This window comes from Glycine soja, chromosome 6, assembly GCF_004193775.1.
Source record: "Glycine soja cultivar W05 chromosome 6, ASM419377v2, whole genome shotgun sequence".
NCBI lineage: Eukaryota > Viridiplantae > Streptophyta > Magnoliopsida > Fabales > Fabaceae > Glycine > Glycine soja.
The window spans coordinates 18,958,000-18,982,817 of NC_041007.1; the positions used below are offsets into that span (position 1 = coordinate 18,958,000).

The 24,818-nt window shown below is 29.5% G+C and overlaps 2 protein-coding genes, 1 long non-coding RNA gene and 2 other non-coding genes across 5 annotated transcripts; 3 read left to right on the forward strand and 2 right to left on the reverse strand.

Annotated features, from left to right (window-relative positions):
- Nucleotides 1-3,066: 3,066 nt before the first annotated feature.
- LOC114416621 lies at nt 3,067-7,160 on the reverse strand. The gene is made up of 5 exons (XM_028381561.1): nt 7,029-7,160; nt 6,061-6,830; nt 5,660-5,956; nt 5,276-5,449; nt 3,067-3,266 (listed from the first exon to the last, which is right to left on the reverse strand). Exons 3-5 carry the CDS (start codon nt 5,918-5,920, stop codon nt 3,246-3,248), a joined length of 456 nt encoding a protein of 151 aa, XP_028237362.1. The 5' UTR covers nt 5,921-5,956; nt 6,061-6,830; nt 7,029-7,160; the 3' UTR covers nt 3,067-3,245.
- LOC114416620 (glutamine--tRNA ligase-like) lies at nt 3,806-5,102 on the forward strand. The gene is made up of 4 exons (XM_028381560.1): nt 3,806-3,948; nt 4,042-4,128; nt 4,726-4,923; nt 5,013-5,102. Exons 1-4 carry the CDS (start codon nt 3,808-3,810, stop codon nt 5,094-5,096), a joined length of 510 nt encoding a protein of 169 aa, XP_028237361.1. The 5' UTR covers nt 3,806-3,807; the 3' UTR covers nt 5,097-5,102.
- LOC114417568 lies at nt 7,021-7,181 on the forward strand. The gene has a single exon (XR_003667829.1). It is a non-coding gene; the product is annotated as a U1 spliceosomal RNA (small nuclear RNA).
- A 938-nt stretch (nt 7,182-8,119) lies between these two features.
- LOC114417580 lies at nt 8,120-8,315 on the forward strand. The gene has a single exon (XR_003667840.1). It is a non-coding gene; the product is annotated as a U2 spliceosomal RNA (small nuclear RNA).
- A 1,611-nt stretch (nt 8,316-9,926) lies between these two features.
- On the reverse strand, nt 9,927-10,788 carry LOC114414159. Its single transcript, XR_003667137.1, has 4 exons — nt 10,735-10,788; nt 10,304-10,357; nt 10,088-10,165; nt 9,927-9,981 (listed from the first exon to the last, which is right to left on the reverse strand). It is a non-coding gene; the product is annotated as an uncharacterized LOC114414159 (long non-coding RNA).
- Between the last annotated feature and the right edge of the window lie 14,030 nt (nt 10,789-24,818).

Below are 24,818 nucleotides of genomic sequence, written 5' to 3' on the forward strand. Positions count from 1 at the left end.
AAATGAAAACGGCACAGGCAACTTATTAAAGAGGAAGAAGACGTAGGGGTAATTTTAGAATTACCAAAAGCTGTTGGGTGCACAAGCAATAAAGCTGGTGCACCTAGCAACACCCATATCTTATAATTCATTGGATCAAGTAGATAAAAAAATTTTCCTTAATTAAGCAATCTTTAAAGAAGGAGGCATAGACTCAATGTTTTTCGGGTGGGGGTTGGGGAAGGAAAATAGTGAATTTTATTTTATATTTTTTTTTGACAAAAAAATCACTTTATACAAGTGAGCTGCATATCTATTAGTAGAGATTATTAATTTTTTATTTTAAATTCGTTTTCCTTTTCTTTTATATGCTATCGGAAGAGAGACAACTTTTTAGCTTTTGCATAAAAAATAAAGAATAAGCATCAAAGGATTAAAGATTAAGATATTTCTATAGTATGTAGTTGTATTTTTGTGTGTTATAAAGAGTAACTTAATGCTCTAAAGCATCTCCAACGTTCTGGACTCTTTGAAGATGTCTTTTGGAGTTTTATCGCCTTATATCTTATTTTATTTCTATCATCCTCTTTTAATACATTTCAATGGCATGAATTAAATAAATAAATATATGTAACATGATTATAATTTTAAATTGAATTGATTTAATGATCTGAACCTAATTTTGTTCATGATTTTCAATCAAATTGGGTTGGAACTGGAAAAAAAAGGGTTTGTATCAAGTTCAGGCATCTGTATCACATGATATAGTTCCTTGGCATCTCAGGACGCGTTGGTTGAATTGTTGGGCACTTACTCGCTCCATGCAGTTTTCTATTTCGCACATTTTTCGTGAAGGAAATGGATGCATGGATCGGCTTGCAAATTATGGTGTGACTCTCAAGGTTCAGTCTGGTGAGGCACCATCCCTAGTTTTGTCTGAGAACCCTTTAGTGTAGGGATAGATATGGGTTACTTAATTTTAGATTTGGTTGATCTTTTATGTTATTTTCCTCTCCAGACTTTGTTATTGTACTTTTCTTTTTCATATTTTAATAATATTTGGCCAACGACATATGATAGCTTAAGCTTGGTACCAAAGTTGTTGGGATGTCAAGTTTGCCTTGATATTTGTTTTCTAGAGGTTTATTCAAACATGACGATATCTAGGGTGCACCGTGTGTAAGTTGGATCTTTTTCTTCCCTAAATTTCATGAACGGGGATTTATTACATATGAACTATTGAGATTTTTCCTTTTTCCTTTTATCTTTTTTACTTTGAATGTAATTTAGATTTTTCTATTTTTCATAATCTGTAATTTTAATCTTTTATTTTAAAATACAAACATTTAGTCTTCTTATTTTTAAAAATCTGTAATTTTGATCCCCTTTAAAACAAAGATATTTAGTCTCTTACTCTAGTAGATTTTGGTCATTTTCTCAAATAGAAAGCATTGACTCTTAAGAGATTAACATTGAATATATGAGTATATGACGTAGATTACACAAATTATCTTGTAATACATCAAGTTAATTTTTTACCGACCAATGCCTTTTGAATTTTAAAAAATCAGAGGATTAAATATTTTTATTTTAAAATAAAGGAACCAAAATTACATATTTTTAAACATCGATGGACCAAAATTACATTTAAACCTACATAATATTCAGATTCATTGTGACATCATAAATGGTTTCTAACAATACTTTCTCTATTTTCATTGGAAATATTCATTACTATTACATCTACTTATCAATTCAACCATTAATATATGCTTTCACAGTTTAATATCGCAAGCTCCTGGAAGTAGTACCAAATTCTGGTTTTGAAACCCTAAATATGGTCCAACATCCACCAAACAACTACAAAAATTCTTAATAGCTTGAGCATTGTTGGCTCTTTGAAATGCCACTCTTGCTCCATCACAACAATGGGGAGTTAGAGTAGAAGAGCCTCTGTTAACTAAATAAGGCACACATTGAATAAGTAATGGCCCATACCCATTGCACGTTGGAGGAACTAGACAAGCAATGAATGTTGTTACTTCCATTGCTACAAAAAGCGCGAACGTCGGTGCTTCTCGGAGTTCAACGACGGTGCACGGTCGTCTTTGAATGAGTCGTCGTAGGCCTCCGGCCAGTCTACGACGGTCTCCTTCCACAGTTTTAGAAACACACGATTCCTGCGACGGGGATGACTGGAGGCCCGTAGTTGCAGGTTCGCCTTCGAAGACGTTGCCAGCACGAGGAACGACGTTGAAAGGTAAGCTTTTAAGGTCGGGCTATGGCAGCACCGATGTAGTGTATAACAATCAATGCTTGAAAGGTAAGGTCTACTACGTCGTTGACCGGCAACGACTGCCATTGAATGGTTGGTCAACTACGTCGTTGCTCTCGAAAGCAACAACGTCGAAAGGAACCTTGCTACGTCGTTTCCAGGAGAGGAACGTCGTTGAATGCATGGCCTTGACGTCGTGTCTGGGAGAGGAACGTCGTGGAATGCATGGCTACTACACCATTTCGCGGAGGAGACCGCCGTTGACTGCATGGGAAAAGCTACGTTGTTGTTGTCGTAAGCAACGACGTAGATTAAGTTTTTTTTCTATTTTAAATTTTTAAATTATAAACGTTATTTGTATAAACGTAAATAATATGAACTCGAAATTTTTAAATTATTATTGTCAACTAATAATTATTATGATAAGTAAATATAATTTTTGTGCTAAAATTTTTGGTTTTAATTAATTTAATATTATATAAATAAGCAAGATAATGCATGATATTATATAAAGTAAAATATATATCAACCAGTATTTGAAATGTAATTAACCTGATGAGATTAATAAATAACAATAATTAAACATGATATAATATAATAATAAAAAAAGTAAAATGTACTAATAAGCTGAAAGTATATAAATTTGTGTAGTATATATTATCATTTTACTTAATTTAAATTTATATTAATCTTAAGCAACAATAACATAAATAATGATTATGAATACAAATAGCCATTTAACAGTTGTTAAAATATTGTAACTTAATCATATTAACAATTAACAATATATATAATTAGATTTATCAGGTAATTGTTAAATTTATTAACAATAAACATAATATATTAGTTGTCAGGGAAAGACTGTGGTTCTTGAAATCAGTAACCTTCTCAATTTCTTGGTACTGGTTTGACCAAAATTGTTGGAGCTGTTGCTGAAGCTGGTGTTAGAACCATATGCTAATTGAGCTCCACTACCATAGATGGGTTCTGGCTATGCCCTTGATGATCCATTCTGCTTCAGATAAAATCAAACATGCAATGACATGAGTGCCTACACTTTACACAACCAAAATAACAAAGCATGCAATCATCAAACCAAAATTTTCAATATATTAGTGAGTATACCATGATAAAATATTCACTTTCACAGGTGCTCGATCTATTTCATATTTGTATAAAATTGTAATTAAATTGTTAATTGTGTAAGAATGTGGCATGGCTTATTATTATCTTTCAATTCATATCTAAATTGTGTACATGGGAAGATATCAATCATCTCCTCACAAACTTTTAGTATGCTCAACTTACGAACAAACGAATATTAATTTATAAGTTTCTTTTGATTGATCACGTTTTATATTTTTTTTTCAAGAGGAATTCTTATTTCTTTGTGAGTGTTCTTGGTAAGCCATTCGAAAAGTTTTTAAATTTCTATGTCTAGTTTGATAATTTGAGTAAAATGTATCATTTTAATACTCTTATAAATTTGAGGAGCTTTGTACCTTTTTCTTTCCAAAACGATGAGGCCCTTAACAAGTCTATAATTTGACTAAATGCACTATAACTTTCTTTGTTCCAAGTTGATGGCTTGTGGCGCTTCCAGGTATGATGATACAAATCCTGAAGCAGAAAAGAAAGAGTATATTGATCACATTGAAGAAATTGTTCAGTGGATGGGTTGGAAACCATTCAAGGTATGTTGGTTTGTTTTGTAGCACCTCTTGGCTCATGTGATTGTTCCAACTTAACTATTTAGGTGTTTAACAGCTTTGTGATAATATTTGCAGATTACTTACACAAGTGATTACTTCCAAGAATTGTACGAATTAGCAGTGGAGCTCATAAAAAAGGGTCATGCTTATGTTGATCATCAGGTTGGTATCTAAACATCTGAATAGCTTATTACTTCAAATATTTAACTTGTTTATTTGTGTAAAATGTTTCCTTTGTTCTTCCTTTTGGGTGGATTTATAACCTGTAACAGCCTCTAATTAATTGATTTATTTAAAGCACTAATTCTGAGCCCTTTGGCAGTTTACTCTGAAAATCTCAGTTGCATGGAATTATATTATCAACCCTTGTGTTATAAATTTGTGTCCTCATGCCTAATTGTGAGGACATCTCTTGTGGTATTCTCTTTCTTATTGTTATGTGTGGCTTCACCGCTATTTAGAATTTTTTTATATAATTTTTTTATTGATCATGTTTTTCTTTTGCATTGATATCTTTTCTTTCCTTAAAATCTAAATTACTTTTAAATTTTTATATTTAAATTTTCTTTTTCATCTCAAATATCAGTCACTTGTACTATCAAATTAATTCTTTTAATTTTTTAAATAAACTTTTTTCTCCCTAAATCTAAGCTATTTTAATATGTATGTTGATAAAGGAGGTTGAGATAATTGCATAATGTGATTGAATTTGTATTGGTTGCAACAAAAATAAACTATTTATTAATGACTTGATTGTAGACACCTGATGAGATAAAGGAGCATAGGGAGAAGAAATTGAACAGTCCTTGGAGAGACAGGCCAATTTCAGAGTCATTGAAGCTCTTTGAGGATATGAAAAATGGCAGTATAGAAGAAGGAAAAGCCACACTTAGAATGAAGCAAGACATGCAGAGTGATAACTACAATATGTATGACCTTATTGCATATAGAATTAAGGCAAGTACTCAACTACATTTTTTTATTGCTCAAATTTCTAGGAAGATAATGATTGATTTCTTATGATGTGAATGCTTTCTGCATTTTAGTTTACCCCACACCCTCATGCTGGAGACAAATGGTGTATCTATCCAAGTTATGATTATGCACTTCTCACATTAGGTACACTATAATAAGTCAAATCAATTCATGTCCAGATTTTCCTATTGGTGGTGGGATTTATTAGTCGGATTAAACAGGATTAGGTACACCATAGCAAAAACATTGTGTGTGTACTGTGCACTGTGTACACTAAATGTTAACAATAACCTACTATCAACTAGTGATGAGCAAAGAAATGAAGGATATATACCTGATGAGGTACTCGTACCGAAGATGAATCTTGATATTCAAGTCTTTTGGAATTTGAACCAGAACTAGCAAGAGAACTACTAGCAGTGGACAGCAGTGAATTATACTCTTCCTCCATTCTCTGTAATAATATGCCCTTTGACAATCCCTCCATTTTCCTCCTCAAAATCTCCACCTGTAAATTTTAATAAAATCTATGAGAAGAAAACACCAAAATAACAACAAAAGACAACTGGAGAATAACAAAATGCTCTATGGCATGGTTGGACAAAATACGTAGCAGATAAATGTAGAAGAATACCGGGATGTTTTTTTATTTTATGGAGTTAACCAAAACTCAATACATGTTTTGAGGGCAAAACATTAAGGTTTCTTTCTTACTTACATTTAGTTTTCCACTTGCAACAACGTTATCATCAACTATGCTACTTCTTTTAATTGACAAGCTTATGTTTTCCATCTCTTGAAACTCCCTCAAACAAATCTCATCTGATGACCCTCCAATCTGCTCCAGTCGCCTCTGCAGAACAGAAACCTGCTTGTCAAAATTTCTTTTCTTCCTGGCCCCTAAATCCTTGACTTTCGACCTCCTGTGCAATCTCTGAAGTTTCAGTGTCAACTCATGAATCTCCTCATCCAAAACCATATCAACATTCTTTCCTTCACAAATCTTGATTCTTCCCTGCATTCCGCATCGCAAGTTAAAGATCAGAAGGTCCAAATCATAAGAAAAGACAACTATAAGCCAAACCACTGAAAACTATAGTTATGATGCACAAAACTCACATTTCATTCAACACGAAGGCTTCAGCTTCAACAAATGTTGCTTTCACAGTGTGTTGTTATGTTTGACGACTAACAAAATAGATTTAAGTGATTAACTGAAATCTGCATCATTTCCTTCAATGCGGAACCTGACTAATTCAATATTTTGTCAGTATTTTAATGTAATGTAATTCCTCAATAGGGTAAACTTTGTAGTAAGCTTCCTAGATGGTAGAAATAATCCCAAGAATAAATACCAGCTTTATGCATGAAATCAAAATGGACCCTGCACTGTCCAATTCAAGAACCTTGCATCACATTGTAGTTAAGAAATTGGACACATGATTCCCACATAACACCCGGTTCAAGGGAACAGTTATTTTAACAAGAGAATCAATTGAATTCATGTAGTTCATACCTAACTGCTGGCGAAATAACTCATTCCTAATTAACTTACACAGGAAACAAAAGCCTGTGAAATAGATTGATGCTATCATTTGGACTTGTTGCTGCTTCATTTTGGTTTGGCTTGACTGATTCATAGATGCTAAAATCAATGTAGAAAAACTTACATATTACAATGTTCAGCAAGAAGGTTTGCTACCTTTTTTCATAGCATTTTTGGCTTTTAAAGGTACAATCCAAAAACTGAAAGAACAACATCACCTGCTGTGTAATCTTGTACCATTAAAAACAATAGAAGACACAAGAGCATATATGAAGAGAGTTCTACATGCCAAAGCAGTAGCCAACCCCTCTCAAGCCACCATTGTTTGTTTTCAGTTATGATTCTGCAACAAGATTCAGCACAACACATGTTGATAATGACTCAAGTTTGGAAGGAGCATATTGCAACTTGAGAGTAGAGACCACGGATTAAATAGAAAGCCAAATCCCTCAGAGCTAGCCCCACATCGAAAATATGAGTCAAAGTGGTCTGACGAATGAGTTATAAAAGAGAAGTGTATGGCATTGAGTAACATACTTACCTGGGCGGGGTCAATGGATGATCAAGAAGGTCTATGGCCTAGGGAAGTGACTTCCATTGCACTTTGGAGGGGTGCTTTCCTAAGGTCTGCCCAAGTGGCAGAGCCTACGTCATAATTTGTGGTAGTGGGAGCATGCGTTCGCGCGGCTCCCTATCGATGCAACTTACAAGTTTTGTTTTTATATTTAGATTTCTAAAACTTTCGTAATTTGATTCGTTCTGGTAAAGTTGCGCTAGGCTACAGGAGAAGCTACTCTTACACTAATTTGGTCTGCTATTTGTTAGTTTTTCATTCTCCTATGTGAAAGAAGATTATAGTAATTTAAAGAAACCAATCAAATGTAAACAGATTAGTCATAATGATAGGTCAAAATACTAAGAGGAAGGAGATTGAATAAATAAAAGATATCAGCCAATATAAATTAATTTAAATGAAATGCGTGCATTATTTAATAAAACATCAGCAAAACTCTCATGATGAAGTTGACACCAGTTTTAAATTTTTCTATGGACCCATGCACGAGGGTCAATATATATCCGTAACTTATGAAAACTCTTTTTTTTTCTTCCTTCTAATAGGCAATGAAAACTGAGAAAATTGTGTTGTTTTCATTGTCTTTTCTTTCGTCAACCTTAGTGTTATTTACCAACAAGATGGGCTCAGGTGCCGGGCTGACATTTTTCAGAAATAACTAGCATGAATTTTAATTCACAACCTGTGTAAAAATTCATATCTGAACACTAAGAAATACATACAAGAGATCTTGTTCTTCTATTAGTAGAATTTTAAATAACCCTCTTCCATGCAGGAATCAGTCCTATCAGTTCTAATAATCCATGATGATTAGCAAAGTCAGAAGAATCAACATAGTACGTAATAGTAGCATATCCAAGTAAAATATCAACGGGAAGATTATAATGTGTTTGAACTTTCATTAGTCTCAGATTTGAACTTTTATGTTGCTGATCTAAATTTTTAACCATGTTGCTCTTGGCTAGGATGTTGGGAAGAATTAGTCCCACATTTGTCAGAACTTTGTCAGGAAGCAGAAGGTCCCAGTATAAAATTTGAATACTTACATTGTACAAAGCATACCTTTCTCGGCCTTTTGGCTAAGATCAAGTGTAGTATCTGTTCTTATCAGTTTAATATCTGATATGTGGACCATTGGTTCACACGATATTAAATTTATTTTTTGAGGGAGAGGGTCTATTACAGTAGCTTGCTATTGAGGCTCTCAAGTGTCGCTCTTGTTTTGCACTACTGCAAGGGCCTGGCACGTCCCACCCAAGGATAGTTCAATTATTTACAAAAGAAGGGAAGCAAAAGGGAAAACCATAGAATTCTCATGGTGCCAGAGGAGAAGATGTTGGGGGACCTTAGCTGGCTTTGTCTTTAATTTCTTTTTCTTTTCGCTTTTTAACCAAAATTAAAAGCCTTGATGCAGACACATTCATCTAAGCTTTTCACTTATTTCAGAAAACAATTTTTTATGTTCCAAGATTTCCACTGTTTTTTGCTCAAGATTTTCACTTCTGAAGACATGATTGTTCATTCTAAAAAGCCTCATCTCTTTTCTAAAATATTTTTCATGGATTTTAGACAAGATATTACTTTTTATATATATTCTTTGGTTTGGGTATCCTTATTTATGGTTTAATAGATTTTAGGTAACAACAGGCTAGTTTCTATGCATTGTTAGTATAATTTTTCTTACACTGTCAACCAATAAAAATGATGATAAATATGACTTTTAAGGTAGTTATGATAAAAGTCAACAAATTTATTATATATGAAAAATTGTGACAGGTAGCAGTCTAAAAATCCTTTAAAGTGCATAAACTAGTTACTTATTTGACAAACTTATACAATCTTCAAGCACATCTGAGCGAGATTTTATTTGCTTAACACTGACATTGAAAGTCTTCATTATGATGTTATTAAACCTTATACTTGTCACATTTGGTCTGCCGTTATAGATAGCTCCAGAAAAGGCACATAGTAAAGCTCATTAAGTCTCTTTTGTTATTTATATCATTCTTTCTATTTAAACATGGTTCCCCAAATGTTGTTTATACTCTAAAAACATGTCTCAAATGAGGTTCAAACTACAAACTGTATCCAGCTTGATATATTAATCGTTTAAGTGATTTGTATGGTTCTTGATTCTTTAAATTGTCTAAATCATAACTGGTTGGTTCATGTTTGTCTGGAAGATAGCAAGAAGAATCTGCAAGAATGAAGATGATATGGCTTTGGTATCATTATTGGTCTTGTTTTGCATTGTTTCCGCTGTTTTGATCTACATTTCATATAGTATTTTAGTAATTAGTAAATTTTCTTCTTTGACACAATGTATCCACAGTGCAACATCTTAGACATTGAAAATCAAGACAGTATAGATTGTAGGCATATTGAATATCTTATCTAGCCAAGATATAAAATGAACAAAACAAAAACTTCCAATCTTACGTAAATTCAGCAAATGATCGCAAATGCTACAACCCAAGATTCATGTAAAATAATAAAAATAATGATGATAACATGATACCCAAGATTAATATACAGAATAGGTCTCATAAATCTTCAAACTTAAATCCTTTCTCTTTCTTCATTCAAGTTCCCTAGCGTGGTTAATCTCTTTTTTTTTCCTTCATTTCAGAACATTAGGTTTAAATTTAACTTGAATCCTTTCTTTTTGACACCTATCTTACAGTGATGCATGTGAGACAGAGAGAGAAGAGATTGAGAGATTTTTGTAATCACTAGAGAGCTTCATAATAAATTTAAGAACATTAGGTTTAACGGCTCTTGATCATTAAAGCTATTTCTCATATGTCAAACCACCTTGCAAATATTGGATTTGTGAAGAAGTACATTTACCATGATTTAATCTAAAATCATGCCAAAAGCCATGGGGATCAGCTGATGAAGGAGCTAAGCTTGTTTGGACCTGATGATAAACAGAAAATATTTGTTGAGTATAATATGTCTACAATTGATTTAATGCAAGATTTATCAGGAATTAAGACAACCTGGTGAAAAAATCAGACATTTACCTGCCATGAGTCATAGGCAGTATTAAGAATGAATAGTGGGGTTCTAATACCGGCAATCAAATTCTGAGGGAAGAAGCACTGAAAGAGGGGTAAAAGATACATCACTAAAAGAAAAACTCAGAGCAAGTAACAACTATGGAGCATCAAATGTTCGCACATTCAGTCAAATGAAAATGATTTTTCTAAATTTTCAGAATCAAATATATTTATCATTACCGAAGTGGGATCAAGGTGATTAGTACAAAAGTGCGGCAGATTCTTTTGCACTCCCTGCAATGGATGGACAAAATATTTAGCAAGCTGTAAGAGTTATAATCATGTCAAAATAGCCAAGTTTCAAACCATAAAAGCAAATTAGCATGTGGCAGATCCTCATTTCATACTAAACAAAGGTTTTCGAAATTCAATTTAACTGCAAACAAAATAAGTTCCTGTTGAGGTTTGGTGAAAAACCTTGTGAAGATCCATGATTAAAACAGCAGTATCCAGCATGGAGTTTAAGATTTTATTTCACATTAGCTTATTTGAAATAGTTGAACCAAATACTATTAGTCAATTGTCATGATGACCATGAAATAGGAAATGTTATAGTACATTTTGCTTTCATACTTAAGGAAATTGGTGGCCTAATAAAAAAACTGTGGTACCTGTAGCCTTACAACACCACTGAATAAATTCTTGATGGTATGTCCCCAGGAGACATCAATCCTGTAATTCAAAGGGAGCGGGGCGAATTAACAAAAAAATTTAAGGACCAAAAATCCTGTGGTAACAATGGAAACGACATTCACTGAATGAACTTCTGCAGTTAATCACATACGCATCAAGAAATAATCCTGCATCACTAAGACACTTCACTTTGGTAGTTTCTGGGAAAAAACCTCTGAATTCATCAGTGTATAATAGTAGCCAGACCACCAGCCGAGCATCCAGAAAGAAGAGCCTGAAGCAAAAATAGTAGCATCTAACATGAGAACAAAAGATTCAAGGACCCCTCACCCCTACCCAACTACATTAAAGGACATGAACCAATAATTTATTGACATATACCAGCACCTAGCAACATTGATATAAAAACCAGAAAAACCAGCAAGATCCCAAATCTGCATCTCATGTTTTCTGTTTTCTAGTATTACTTGTTTCTTCTTGATCTTTCTTAATAAATGGATGCGGTTTATGGTTGGTTAGAATGCAAATATTATGGACAAATATTATGTGCTATAGCAGGTGACTCTGAGAAACTGCCAATTTCTATCAGAGCTAGGGAGCATAAATACGAATACATTATCTTAATGGGTTCCTAAAGACATGCATTCAAACATTACTTTTTTAGGGCAAGGCAACATTTGCACAACAACCTAGTTACAACAACATTCCAAGTTCACTAACCTACTTACAACAACATTCCAAGTGCACAATAATTACTTCTTCAACATCCACAAGAAATTTCAAACATCCACAACCTTACCTTCAAAACACAGCCGTGTTACGACAACTCTGAAAAGGGGTACTCACTGGCTTGCGCGGTGCCGCCACAAGACGAGACGTCGGATGAGGTCACGGGGGTGCGGGCAAACGCCACAGGTCACAGCGAGTTCACGGCGAGGTCACAGTACACAGAAATTTCAGACAAACAGGGAAGCGGGAGCTCGAGCGCGAGTGTTCATGAATTAGCGCGAACAACATTATATACATCAATGTTAACGATGGTGGCTTAAGAACAACGTCTTCGAAATTCAAAATTTCAACGACGGTGTTTTCAAGTGCACCGTCTTAACTTACCTGCGCGCTACCTACAAAGACAGGCACCCAAGGCCAACGTGGTTGAATGTGTCACGCGCCATGCACATGGCACATAAAATGCTCACTTATTTACGGAATTGCCACCGCTACTCCTACTACGACGTCTTTGGCGGAAACGATGTGGAACGCGCGTCGTAAAATAACTTTTTTTTAGTAGTGTTCCAAACCATAAGTCATAACAAGCATGACAAGAGCCAAAACTTTCTTCCCTCCCATCTTACCTTGAATATGTATATGACTTTATTTTCAATATTATGAAATTGTGAATTGTGATTAACCATTGTAGCATAATATTGTTGAAATTTTCTATTCCAATAATTAATGTGGGCTAATATTATAAGACAATTATATTAACTATTTATTAGTGGATTTTATTTTATGCAATCAAATTAAGTGAGTTCGCTAGACAACTAAATCATATGATATGGACTTAAATAAGCTGATGTCAATGTTGGCCCATTATGGGATAATGAGAACCTTATTAGGTTAACACGCTATAAGAAGGCTATATCCCCAATATATCGAGTCGTCACACATATTTTCTATTCTCCCCATATGAAGAGTTGTGAAGGTCCTATTGAGGAATAAAGAGATTCCGGTTGAGGAAGAACCATAAAGCCACCGGTTACTTACAGATTCAGATTCTACTGCGTTTGTTTGATCAATCATTATAGATCCAAGTATTCTTAAAACTCTTCTTCATAATCTAATGTAATGTATTCTTGATAGTTATTGGTATTTTATAAGGATCCCCGAAAATTCCAACAAGTGGTATCAAAGCCACCATTACTGTTAGATTATTGGGATTTAAAGTTATTTGATTCTAATTATACCTGAATTGCTTTGGTTATATGAACCCTATTTTTTTGGAACAATACATATTAATTGTCGGTAAATTCAAATATTACAATGTTCCATATTTGCTTTGAATACAATTCTGTTGTTTTTTCGACATCCTTTTTGGGTTTTATGCATAACTTTTGTTCATGTGGCTTGTGATATATATTTGAGGAAGCTCTACACTGTTTTTTTGGGTTTCCAAAAACCTTTTTACGTTGAATTCAAAGCCACATGGGTTATGGCTTTAATAAAGTTATTTTGTGCGATTTGTGAATACTTTGGATGCCATTATCACGTTGTGTACATGGATTAATTTTCATTCTTTTGTTTGCATTGGTATGGTGGAATAGACGATAAAGATCAGAAGCAATGACACGAGATTTTTGAAATGTCTTGGTTTATTGTATTGTTTGTGTTTGATATTTTTTTTTTAATTTCTTTCATGAATTTGTGATAGTTTTATTTATGGATGTGATACAAATTTTTTTAAAGTATAAATTAATAATAGCGTTAAATATAATTTAAGGATATAATATTTACTTGTCATAATTAATGTTTTATATTTTTCTGCTATCATGATTGGGTATAAATTTAGCAGTAGTAGATCATTCCCATTTATTTGTATATCTAGTAATTTTTCTAATTAAATTGATTGACACAATATATTGTCAAAGTGATCCCTATTATGAAAATTGATTTGATTAAAATTGCATATATTTTGTATGAAATTATTTATGCGAATTGTGTTCGGCCCAAAGGAAGATGCAATTTGGCCAACTAATATTGTACCTGTGATGATAAGTGTGTGACAATTATAAGGTGTTTTCATGTGAATAATAGTCAATCTAAAGAAAGACTATTATTTGACAAAATTTATTTTCAATATTTAATCAGTGTTAAGAGTATCAATTACAAATTAATTTCTCTGTCAAAAGATTAGGAATTAATGTTGTGCTAAGTATCTTGTGATGGGTCTGTTATGCAAAATATTTGCACGTTTTGTTATATATATTTTTATATAACTTAACTATATGTGAAAGTTGTGTGATTTTAAGACCTCCCATTTATTATATTAAATTATCTTGTATTTTTTGGTTAAATTGATTGAAACAACATGTTGGCAAAGTAACTTCTGTTGCGTAAGTTGATTTGATTGAATATACATATATGTTACATCGAATTATTCATGCAAAATGTGTTCGTCCCAAAGGAAGAAACAATTTGGTAGAATAATTATATATCTGCAATGGTAAACATGTGGTTATTATAAAGTGTGATTTTCCATGTGAATAATAAAATATTTAAAGACAATCATTATTTGACCAAATTAATCATCATATAAGTTTTCCATGTGGGCAATGGAGTGTCCAAAGACAACCTTTATTTGACAAGACTTATTATCAATGTTTGATCAATGTGTTCAGAGTACCACTTGCAATTAGTCTTTTTCAATCAAAAGATTGAGGATTAATGGTGCGCTAGGTATCTTGTTTGGGTCTTGAAATTTACCATAAAGATTATTTTGCATTGTATGTTTATTTTCTCTTCTTTAATTGTTGTTGCTACTACTACAGTTTAAAATACTCATATTTGAATCCCAAAGCTACATGTATAAAATTTAGAGTTTGAAAGGAGTCAGTTGAGAGTTGAGGATATTGCATAATTTTTTTTCTAGAGAAGAAACAAGAGAACAAGATAAAGAATTTCCTTGTTGCTTTTGTAGGATGAGGCATATAAAAAAATGAAGTTCCATTTACATTATTTAGTGTGTGAAAAATGGTAAACTTACCATTTTTGTTTGTTTTAAAGTTAATTTAGTTTTTTTTTACCGAAAAACGTTAGTGGGTAGATTTTGGTTCTACTACTTACTTAAGCATGTCTATACAATGCTACCTATGGAGTCATCCACCAAGTGATAATGAAAGATTCATCTATATGGGTGATGACATAAAGTTATAGTTGAAGCTATAAGAACTTTTATATTGCTTTAAAAGACTCAATTTCATTTGAATTTGATTGAGACATATATTGAACTATTTATTAAACCAAATTTTATTTCTAATTTGGACAAATTCAATTATTCTTGTTCAATAAGAAATAATAAAGTTAGTCTCTCTTATATTCAAATGTTACAAGTTATGAGTTCTTTTATGGATATTTGAGTGTGTTTCTATTGCAAACAATTTTGGGTGGTACAAAACTTAAAATTAAAAGAGAATTTTGTCACTTTATAACATAAGCGCTTAAGTCATATCTCTTAATAGAGAATTTGGATGCTAGTGTTATAGGAAACTTTGGATCCTTTATATTGGTTGGACCATATACTCTACATTGAGTATATAAAGGGAAAATAAACAAACAAAAAGGAATTCAAGTGTAGAAAGAACTAAGGATGTCTTAGAACTAATACATACATATATTTATGTTTTATTCCTTATGGATTCATGAAATGAACAAATGTATTTTATTATGTTAATAGATGATTCCTCTTTATTTAAATTATGAGAAGTTTTAGCCTCTAGACATTTAGTCTTTCAAAGCTGAAGTTGAACTTCAACTAAGAAAAAGAAAGAAAATTAAGATTGTCAAATGTAACCGTGGAGAATACTATAGTATATATGACATAAGTACAACGTTTGGAGTTTCCCATATATTTTTCTTCAATAACTAGGAAATTATTTTACAACATGTAATGTTAGGCAAACCTAGCATGAACAAAGTTGCAAGATGATGAAACTAAACTTGTACAGATATGGTAAGAAGTTTAATTATTTTCTACCAAAGTTGCTTTGGGGAAAAATATTAAAAAAATGCAATTTATATTTTTTTAGGGTACCAATTAAAGTAGTCACTAAGAACCCCTATTAGGTGTGAGCAAAGGAAATCCCAACATTAGGCATTTGCACATTTGGGAATGTCCAGTTGAAGCAATGCCATATAGGCTACATGAAGGTAAGTTGGACTTAAAAATAATTAGTTATAATTTTTTTTGTTACATTTAAAGTTCTCGTATGTATAAGTTTTACAATCCGACTTTAAGATTATGTTTGAGATGAGAATGCAAGACTCCGTGAGGAAATTGAGTTTGGAGGGAAAGGAAACATAAGAAGTGTTGTCTTTAAAGAATAACCTATTATTGACAATAGATAAGCCTTTGTACTTACCATCATTCAAGAAACAAATATGATAATTAAATAATGATATTACTCCTATCATTATTAAAAGACAAGACAACACTGAGATTCTCTATCAAGCACCACCTAAAGTTCAAACTCAATAACCTCAAGAAGTATCATAAAAAAGATCCACTAGAGAAAGGAAAATAATAATTTGAATGATTATATTATATTTCTTTAAAAACATGAATATGACATTAGGTTTACTAAGAAGGTCTAATCGATTTTAGTCAAGTCATGTTATGCTCTAACTCTCAAGTGGATTGATGCCATAAATGATGTAATAAAATCGATGGTTGAACATGACATTTGGGATATTGTCAAATTTCCTGAAAGTATGAAACTCATAAGTTGTAGATAAAATATCTATAGTTGAAAGGGATTCAATGAGTAATATTGAGATATATAAAGTTTGTCTTATTGTCAAAAGTTTTACAAGAAGGAAGGCGTTGATCACAAAGAGACTTTCTCTCTAATTTCTTAGAAAGATTCTCTTGTGACTATAATGACACTATAGAACATTTTGATGATTGTTTTGCATAGATGAATGTAAAGATTATGTTTCTAAATGGAAACATTAATGAAAAAATTTATACGGTGCAACCAAAAAACCTTGTATAAGATAATCTAAAGTCTATGGTATGCAAACTAAAGACATTCGTTTATGCTTTTAAACAAGTCTCTCATCTATGGTATTACAAAATTCATCAAGATTATCTCTTATGGTGTTGAGCTAAATTTAGTTCATGATTGTGTATGTTAAAAGTTAAGTAGGTGTAAATTTATTATTTTGGTATTATATGTTGATGACATCTTACTATCATCATATGGTTTATTGTAGCAAAACAGTTATATTGCAATTTATCATGTATACTTAAGTTTTTTTTATCGTCCTATAATAATTTTTAGTGTGAGTCTTAAGGTGATATATGAGTAATCTTGGTATGCAACACTAGAAAGTAGTAAAGTGCATAATGTATTAATTGATTGAAGAGAACAAGAAGTTACATGTTTTCATATCGATAGTCTAAAAGCTTAGAGATCATTGGGGATTCTGAATTTGATTTTTATGGAATATCTTAATAGCAATCACTGCACATAAGGATTCACATTTAACCATATTGGTGGAGTGAATTTTTTTTTTTTTTGCTATGAGACATCATACTAGAATTTATGATTGTTAAATTATTGTAACTAGCTTTCCTGTTGTTGCCAACATTAAGAAGTCATCAGGCGTTTATTGAAACAATATCTTAGCGGTCTTATTAAGGATTCAACTAAGTAAAAGTTTGTTGACATAAAGTATTTGGTTGTTAAATAAATAATTTAGAAAATACAGGTTTGTATAGAACATATAGGTACTTATTTCATGCTAGCCAATCCACTTACTAAAGGTCTGACACTTAAAGTTTTTTCATGAGCACATTGCTCATATGGGTGTAATTCCTGATAGTATCTTAGTTTAGTGGGAGTCTTGATTATGTTCTATATCTTATAGTTTACAAACATTTTATTGTTTGGATTTTTTACAGAAATAAAGTTGAAGTTTAACATTTTCATTATCAGCTTGTTTTGTTTGCAATATTTATGTTGTATTGGGATAGATCTCTATAAAAAATAAAATTTGGACCAATAGCAAATAGGCATAACTGAGATCACATTACATGTAATTTCCATGCTGCTTATCCATATTGACCTATGTCATTAAGTGTATTGATGTGGTGGTCATTGGGGTCTAGTTACATTTGTTGTAGTGACGAAAGCCACAAAGATGATTTCATTATTAATACATGAGATGAACCAGGTTGTTAAGGTGAAAATCTAAAGGTAAATAGCGTACAAATGTGCGCTTAAGGATATTGATATAATTGTTACAATATGTAGCCCAAGTGAAAAATGGTTGGAATTTTCTATTCCAATAATTAATGTGGACTAATATTATAAAACAATTATATTAACTATTTATCATTAGTGAGTTTTATTTATGTGATCAAATTAAGTGAGTCCATTAGACAACTAAATCAAATGATATGGACTTAAATGATGTCAGTGTTGGCCCATTAGGGGGATAATGGGAACCTTATTAGGTTAATACGCTTTAAGAAGGCTATGGTCCCCAATATACCGAGCCGTCACACATAGTTTGTCTTCTCCCAATCTGAAGAGTTACGATGGTCCTATTGAGGAATAAAGAGGTTCCGATTGAGGAAGAACTATGAAGCCCCCAGTTACCTATGGATGCAAATATTGATGAGTTTGTTTGATCAATCATTATGAATCTAAATATTCTTAAAACTCTTCTTGATAATCTAACGTGATATGTTCCTGATGATTATTGATATTTTATAAAAATTCCCTTAAAATTCCAACAAACATTACTTATATAGACCTAACATTAAGACAAAAGTAGTCATATATCATAATACAAAATATAGATCTAACATTACTTATATAGACCTAACATTACTTATATGTTAACATAATACAAAATTAGTCAAATGTTTAAAATATATTCATTTCAATTATCAATTTAGTCAAATATTTTTTGTATGAATTGGGATATCCCTTATAAATGACTAGTTCCCCAAGATATGAAATTTATTTAAAGAATTAATATGTTCTAACAAATGTTTTTTTATACGCACAAATCATATCATGTAATATTTAATGTTATTATTATAGTTTAATATATATGTATATGATGAAAATATAATAAATATATTATATTTATAAATATAATAATTAATACTAATTGAATAAAAATATTTTTAAAGGATAAAAATATTTATTTATATATTTATAAAATCTAAAAAAAATTAATTGCTACATTAAGGTAAAAAATAATAATATTAATTGCTTCATTAATATCTGTGTAATAAAATTATTAAGTCCTTTAAATTTGATTAGACTCACATCTATCGTCAAGTTTAATTTTTTGATACGATGATTATAAGATGTTCCACTCTCATTTACATATAGATAGATAGGTAAATTGAGTAAAAAAATAAGAGAGAGATAGGTAAATATTTTTTATTTTGTTACAAGATAGGTAGATAGATGGATGCTAATTTCCTTTGTTTTTTAAAAGAGATTATTTTTTTTCACAGATTTTAAAAGAGATTGCTTTTTTTTTTTTTACAGATTTTAAAAGAGATTTCTAATTACTTTAATTTGAATATGTTGTAACTTTGAATTGGATTTTTTTTTTGTGATTATATATTAACATTATGTACCAAAAAACAATACTCCATCCGTCCCTTAATAAATACAATAATTGATACTATTTTAATAAAAATATTATTAAGGAATAAAGATATTTATTTATATATTATAAAAACTACAAAATTAATAATATTAATTATTACATTAATTTATATATAATAAAATTAATAATATTAAATGCTACATTAATACCTATATAATAAAATTAATAATATTAAATACTACATTAATATTAACTATGTGATTAATTTAATTATCCATTCAATACTATTAAGTCTTTTAAATTTGATTAGACCGACAACTATCACATAGACTAGATTTTAAAACCGTGGATCGCAGGGTTTGTTTAAAATATTTTTTTATTTTTAAAAAATGTATGCATATAAAAATAAAATTATTATTTTAAATATTTAAAAAAATTTAAATATAAATACATTAAAATTGAGGAAGGTAATTAATTATATTTTAATAAAAAAATGTTATCTTAAAAATTTAAGCCTATTAAAATTTATTATGATTTGTTTTTCCCCAAATAATAGTAGCAGTACAATATCTCTATGAAAATTATAATTTTTAAAAAATATAAATATAATAAATAGGAATGTATAATATAAATTTAATATAAATATGATTTGTACTTAATTTTTATGTTTATAAATAATTATTTTAATATATTTCTTGTAAAAATTCAAATTATTTTTAATTTATTGAAATGGTGTGATTTTTATTAAATATATGTGCTTGTTAATTATTTTAAAATAAAATTTTTCATCATGTTTACTACTAGTAATGTCTTTTAGTTTGTTGTTAGTAAAAAATATTATTATTTGTACATTATTTATATATTTATATTAATTATTTACCATTTGATAGAATTTTCCAACAAGATATCTGGAGTCTTTCACATAAATTTAATTATCTTTTTTTAAAGTGATATATATATATAGATAGAGAGAGAGTATTATGAAACACATTTTTTTGTTAAGAACCTACTGCTATGAATCTAAAATTATTATTCTTTCAAATTTAGCATCATATTTATAAAAGTATTACTTTTAATTACTATATTTTTTGAAATATATTTTCAAATAACTAATTTAAAAAAAACAAATAAAGTTGAGAAAAGATATAATAAAATACTCTACTCAATAAGAATAAAAAAAATTAATTGTAAAAGAATATTTGAAATTTATTTATCAATGACCATTATAATTTCATTTTTACTATAATTAGGTATGTTGATTCTTAAATTATGCTATTATTATTAATATTAGGACAAAAATGTATAATAAATGGCATTCTTGCAAGTAATTTAATCTTTCATTAATGTTAAATTAGCTCAAATTTAACCAACAGTTGTTATAGACTATAGAGTCCTATGTTTTGATCAATGTTATAAAAGTTTCAAGTAAACCTGCGATTAATGATTATTATAGAGTCTAAGTTTTAATTAATGGCTAGAAAATCTTTAAGTGAATTTTACTATTATATACTATATTTTATATTATATTTTAAACCTGCGATGTATGGATTTGTTTAAAATATAATTTTTATATTTTATTTATTATTTTAAAATATATATATATATATATATATATATATATATATATATATATATATATATATATATATATATATATATATATGTCGACGAGCCACCCCACGGCCCGCCTCACCTTTGCCAACAATGGCTCTGTTTTTGTTTTTTCTTTTTCTCCAGATTTGGAATTTGCAGTGTTAAGAATGAAATAGTTAAACAATGTTTTTTGTGGAGTTTGCAAATAGAAGGGGAGGTGTTCTTCATGTGGAGGAAAAGGGCTTGGAACTTGGAAGGGAGAAGGGAGACTAACCATAAACTGGGACAAAACGGGAAAGAAACTCTTCTATGGGGTAAAATTGCAAACAAAAATATATAATTTCTCTTTTCTTATATATAATTTCATAACAATAAATTTATCTTATTGTTATTAATATTTTTATTTTTAATTATTTATTAATATATTTTTTTCTTCTTTTAACAAGAAATATTTCTAATATAAAAATAATTAATATAAAAAACATTATAGATTGAGTCTTATGAAAAAAAAACATTATTTTAAATCTTATAAATAAAAATAAATAGAATATAAAATAAAATAAAATAAAGACCCGCATAGGAGGGTGGTTGTTATTGTCAAATATTGCTAGCACCAACCTACCATTATCATAATTTTTGTTACCATTAAGATTTTCTGAACGATTACTTTTATTACCATAAATTTATCTTAATCATTATTATTACTGTTATCGTTAAATATGCTTGAATTAGAAAGTAAGGCTAGAAGTAATTTGTGAATTTAATATTTTTATTAAAATTTAAATTAAAAATTACGAGTTTGAAAATTTATTTAATTTTTTAAAATTTCAGTTTAAGGTTGACAACTATATCCAACAAAGTCTAAGTATTTTTAATATAGTTTTGCAACTAAAACTGATATTTTCATGATTATCGTTGGTGGTGGAAGAGAAAATTTTGACAAAGTGTTGAAAAAATTGAGACACACATTTTGATTTTTGAAAACGAAAGGAGCATATGAAAACATTTGATAAAATCCCGAGATATGTTGTAAAGAAGAAGTGACATTTCAAGAAGATATAAGAAGTCAAGGTTGTAGATAATTCCTTTGAAGACATTGATTTCAAACAAGTAGAGTTTTTTTCATATTTTTTATGTTGAAAAGAACAAATCGAGGTCTTTGATTTGAAGTTAAAGACCGTTCGATAATTCCAAGGTATTCGAGGAATTGGGATAAAGATTAAAATAGTACTTTATTAAGACCTTATAATAAGAAAAATCAAGGTTGAGGCAACCTATTGAAATGATATTTTTCAATGAATGTAAACATAATTTTTTTTCAAGAAAAATTCAAGACTTTTATGAAAAAAAAAATCCAACACTTAGACAATGTTCAAAGATTGAAGATTTTTTTCGAAATAAATAACTGTAAATTATTATATATTATTTTAAATATAAATATATATTTAATAAAAAATCAATTAGTATTTATAAATTTATTTTAAAGGAAAAAAATTAAAATGTTTATTAATATAATATTGAAATTATTATTATATATTAACAATTAATTTAATAAATCATTTTTATTTACTGTTTCTTTATTTTATAAATAAGACATTGCAATTTAAATTTTATTTACTACAAATAATTAAATGAACTGTTAATAACATTCATTCACGTAATTCATAAAATATTTTACCAATAAAATAAATTAAACCAAATTGTTCCATAGGATTCTTTATATATATGAGATGAGATATAATTATAAAAAGTTACAAGATAATGATTAATAACCCCATATCCATTATAAGCAGTCAGATAAGATGAACATTTATTGTTATTTGACAAATAAGTCCAATCATAAAATCCGCACAAATGCAATAATACAATAAGAACCTCTTCACTTCCTTTACACGACAAAGGTTAAAGTCTAGCATTCAAATGATTGAACTGAAATGGTTCGTGAGTCATGAATATGAGTTATGTATCCATTATTATTATAATTTTCTTTTTTATTTTAGATTAAATTGTAATTTTAATTCTCAAATTTTTAATAATTATGGTCCCTATGATATATTGTTAACTAATAATTATGATTAACAGAGTTATTAAATTAACTATATAAATTAAATAAAAATTTTAATCATTAAATTTTTTTGATAAAGTGTTACTAATTCAAATGTGGTGTTGTTGTTGGAGTTGCGTAGTGGTGAAGGTGAAAGAAGTGTTGGTAGAAATAAAAGACACAATATCACGAAGAATTAACATTAATAATTTTTAGTTAAAGTTTTTAACAACTAATGGTTTTTAATTAATCATAATTAACTTAATAATTGTATTAATAAGAATTATTTTTTAATAATCTACTAGGAGAATCAAAATCGTTAATTTATAAAATTAAGGGACTAAATGTTACAATTAAAAATTAAGAGATCAGAATCATGAATTTGGAAAACTAAAGGATCAAAATTATAAATAATTTAGCCTTTATTTTATTACAGAGCCCAACTTTGATGTAAATCAGCACACTAACATTCTAATTTAAAATATAAATATTAACATTTTGTGGAGTCTATCCTTCCATAAATATTACAGTATTCGATTTCTCTTTATAAGTAGTGATATGCATGGGACACTAATTTAGTTTAACTCAAGATTATACTTAGGGTCCGTTTGATTCAATAAAAATTATTATATTGAACAAGGTAATAAGAACAACACATTATAAATACATAAGTTATATGATAATTTTTTTTATCTTGTACATCATTTGACAAATAATAGACAACACAAGTATAATAATATAAAATTTACTAAAATACCTAATATTAATCATCTCAATATAATTTATATCAAATTTCATGTGTATATATAAAAAAAGAGAGAGATAGAATAAAAAAGGGGTTAAATACTTTTTTTATCCCTATAATTTAGTATTTTTTTCATTTTTGTCTCTGTAATTTTTTTTTTTCGTTTTAGTCCTTGAAAAATGTGTTCATTTTGTTTTTTGTTCTTAAAGTGCTTTAGATGGTTCTTTGAACAATAAAAAAACTACTTTGACCAGTGAAAAAATGATATCTTAAGTGCTTTAAGGATAAAAAATAAAATACACAAATTTTACAAAGACTAAACCGAAGAAAAAATGCAAGAAAGAAAATTAAAAAATGCTAAATTACAGGGACAAAATATATAGTAAAATCTAAAAAGATTCGGTGTTTTCTTTCTTAAAATGATTACATTGGTCAATTACTATTTTTTGATTATTAAAGAGATCGAAATAGAGATATATGTGTTTGTTAATACTTTGTACTTAAGCAACAAGTTATTCCATGATTTTTTGAGTAACAAAAATTATAGATTTTGTCATGTCCTCATTTGCTTGATTTGTGTTATCCTTTAATGTTTTTTTTCAAATCAAGCGTGGAACAAAAATATTTGTCTTACCTAGTACCATAATTTTTAACGAATCAAAGACCCTTAGAGTTAATTTTGATAGATTCAAATGTTAGAAATTAGATTCAATGTATTTTGAGGACATATTCAAGGTATACTTCGGACATATATGTAACATCCTGGGGGATGCTACCTTATATGCTCATGTGCCTCAACAAGGAGAACTCAAAATATACAAACATCTGAGATTACACGAAAATAGAACATCAACATGAATTACTTAAATAAGTATAATACAAATCTTTTGGCACTTGGGTTTAGCACAAAAACATATAGAAACATAACATCACTCCCTGGCATTGAGATGACTACTATACTATCACTTTTCTTGCTTCACTCCAAGCTCCATGTTCCTATAGCAAGGACATCCACTTGTTAAACTTCAAAAACATGAAACTTAAAGGTATATATGTGACATAATATTTCATTGAATGCTCTAAGAACTCTAATATGGCTTTACTATCCTAATGATAATTTCCTTAAGGTCTCACTTTTTACTAAGCTTCTAGGAACTACTTTGACTTATCACTAGTCTATGTTGTCTAACTTATGCCTCAATCTTACCTTTGTATATCCACTCTCATATTTATTACCTAAATATGATGTTATCATAGTTTCACTATATTTGTCTTTATTCTTTTCTTTGGTACTTAGATTTAACCTTCATGGTCAAACCTAATTC

Coding starts and splice junctions, on each gene's coding strand:
- LOC114416621 (XM_028381561.1), bottom strand. CDS start 5,920: ATGGTTTTGGATGAGGAGATTCATGAGTTGACACTGAAACTTCAGAGA. Junction 5,450..5,659: donor TTGCAAGTGGAAAACTAAAT/GTAAGTAAGAAA, acceptor TAAAATTTACAG/GTGGAGATTTTGAGGAGGAA. Junction 3,267..5,275: donor CGGTACGAGTACCTCATCAG/GTATATATCCTT, acceptor TATCTGAAGCAG/AATGGATCATCAAGGGCATA.
- LOC114416620 (XM_028381560.1), top strand. CDS start 3,808: ATGCACTATAACTTTCTTTGTTCCAAGTTGATGGCTTGTGGCGCTTCC. Junction 4,129..4,725: donor ATGCTTATGTTGATCATCAG/GTTGGTATCTAA, acceptor ACTTGATTGTAG/ACACCTGATGAGATAAAGGA. Junction 4,924..5,012: donor TTATTGCATATAGAATTAAG/GCAAGTACTCAA, acceptor TCTGCATTTTAG/TTTACCCCACACCCTCATGC.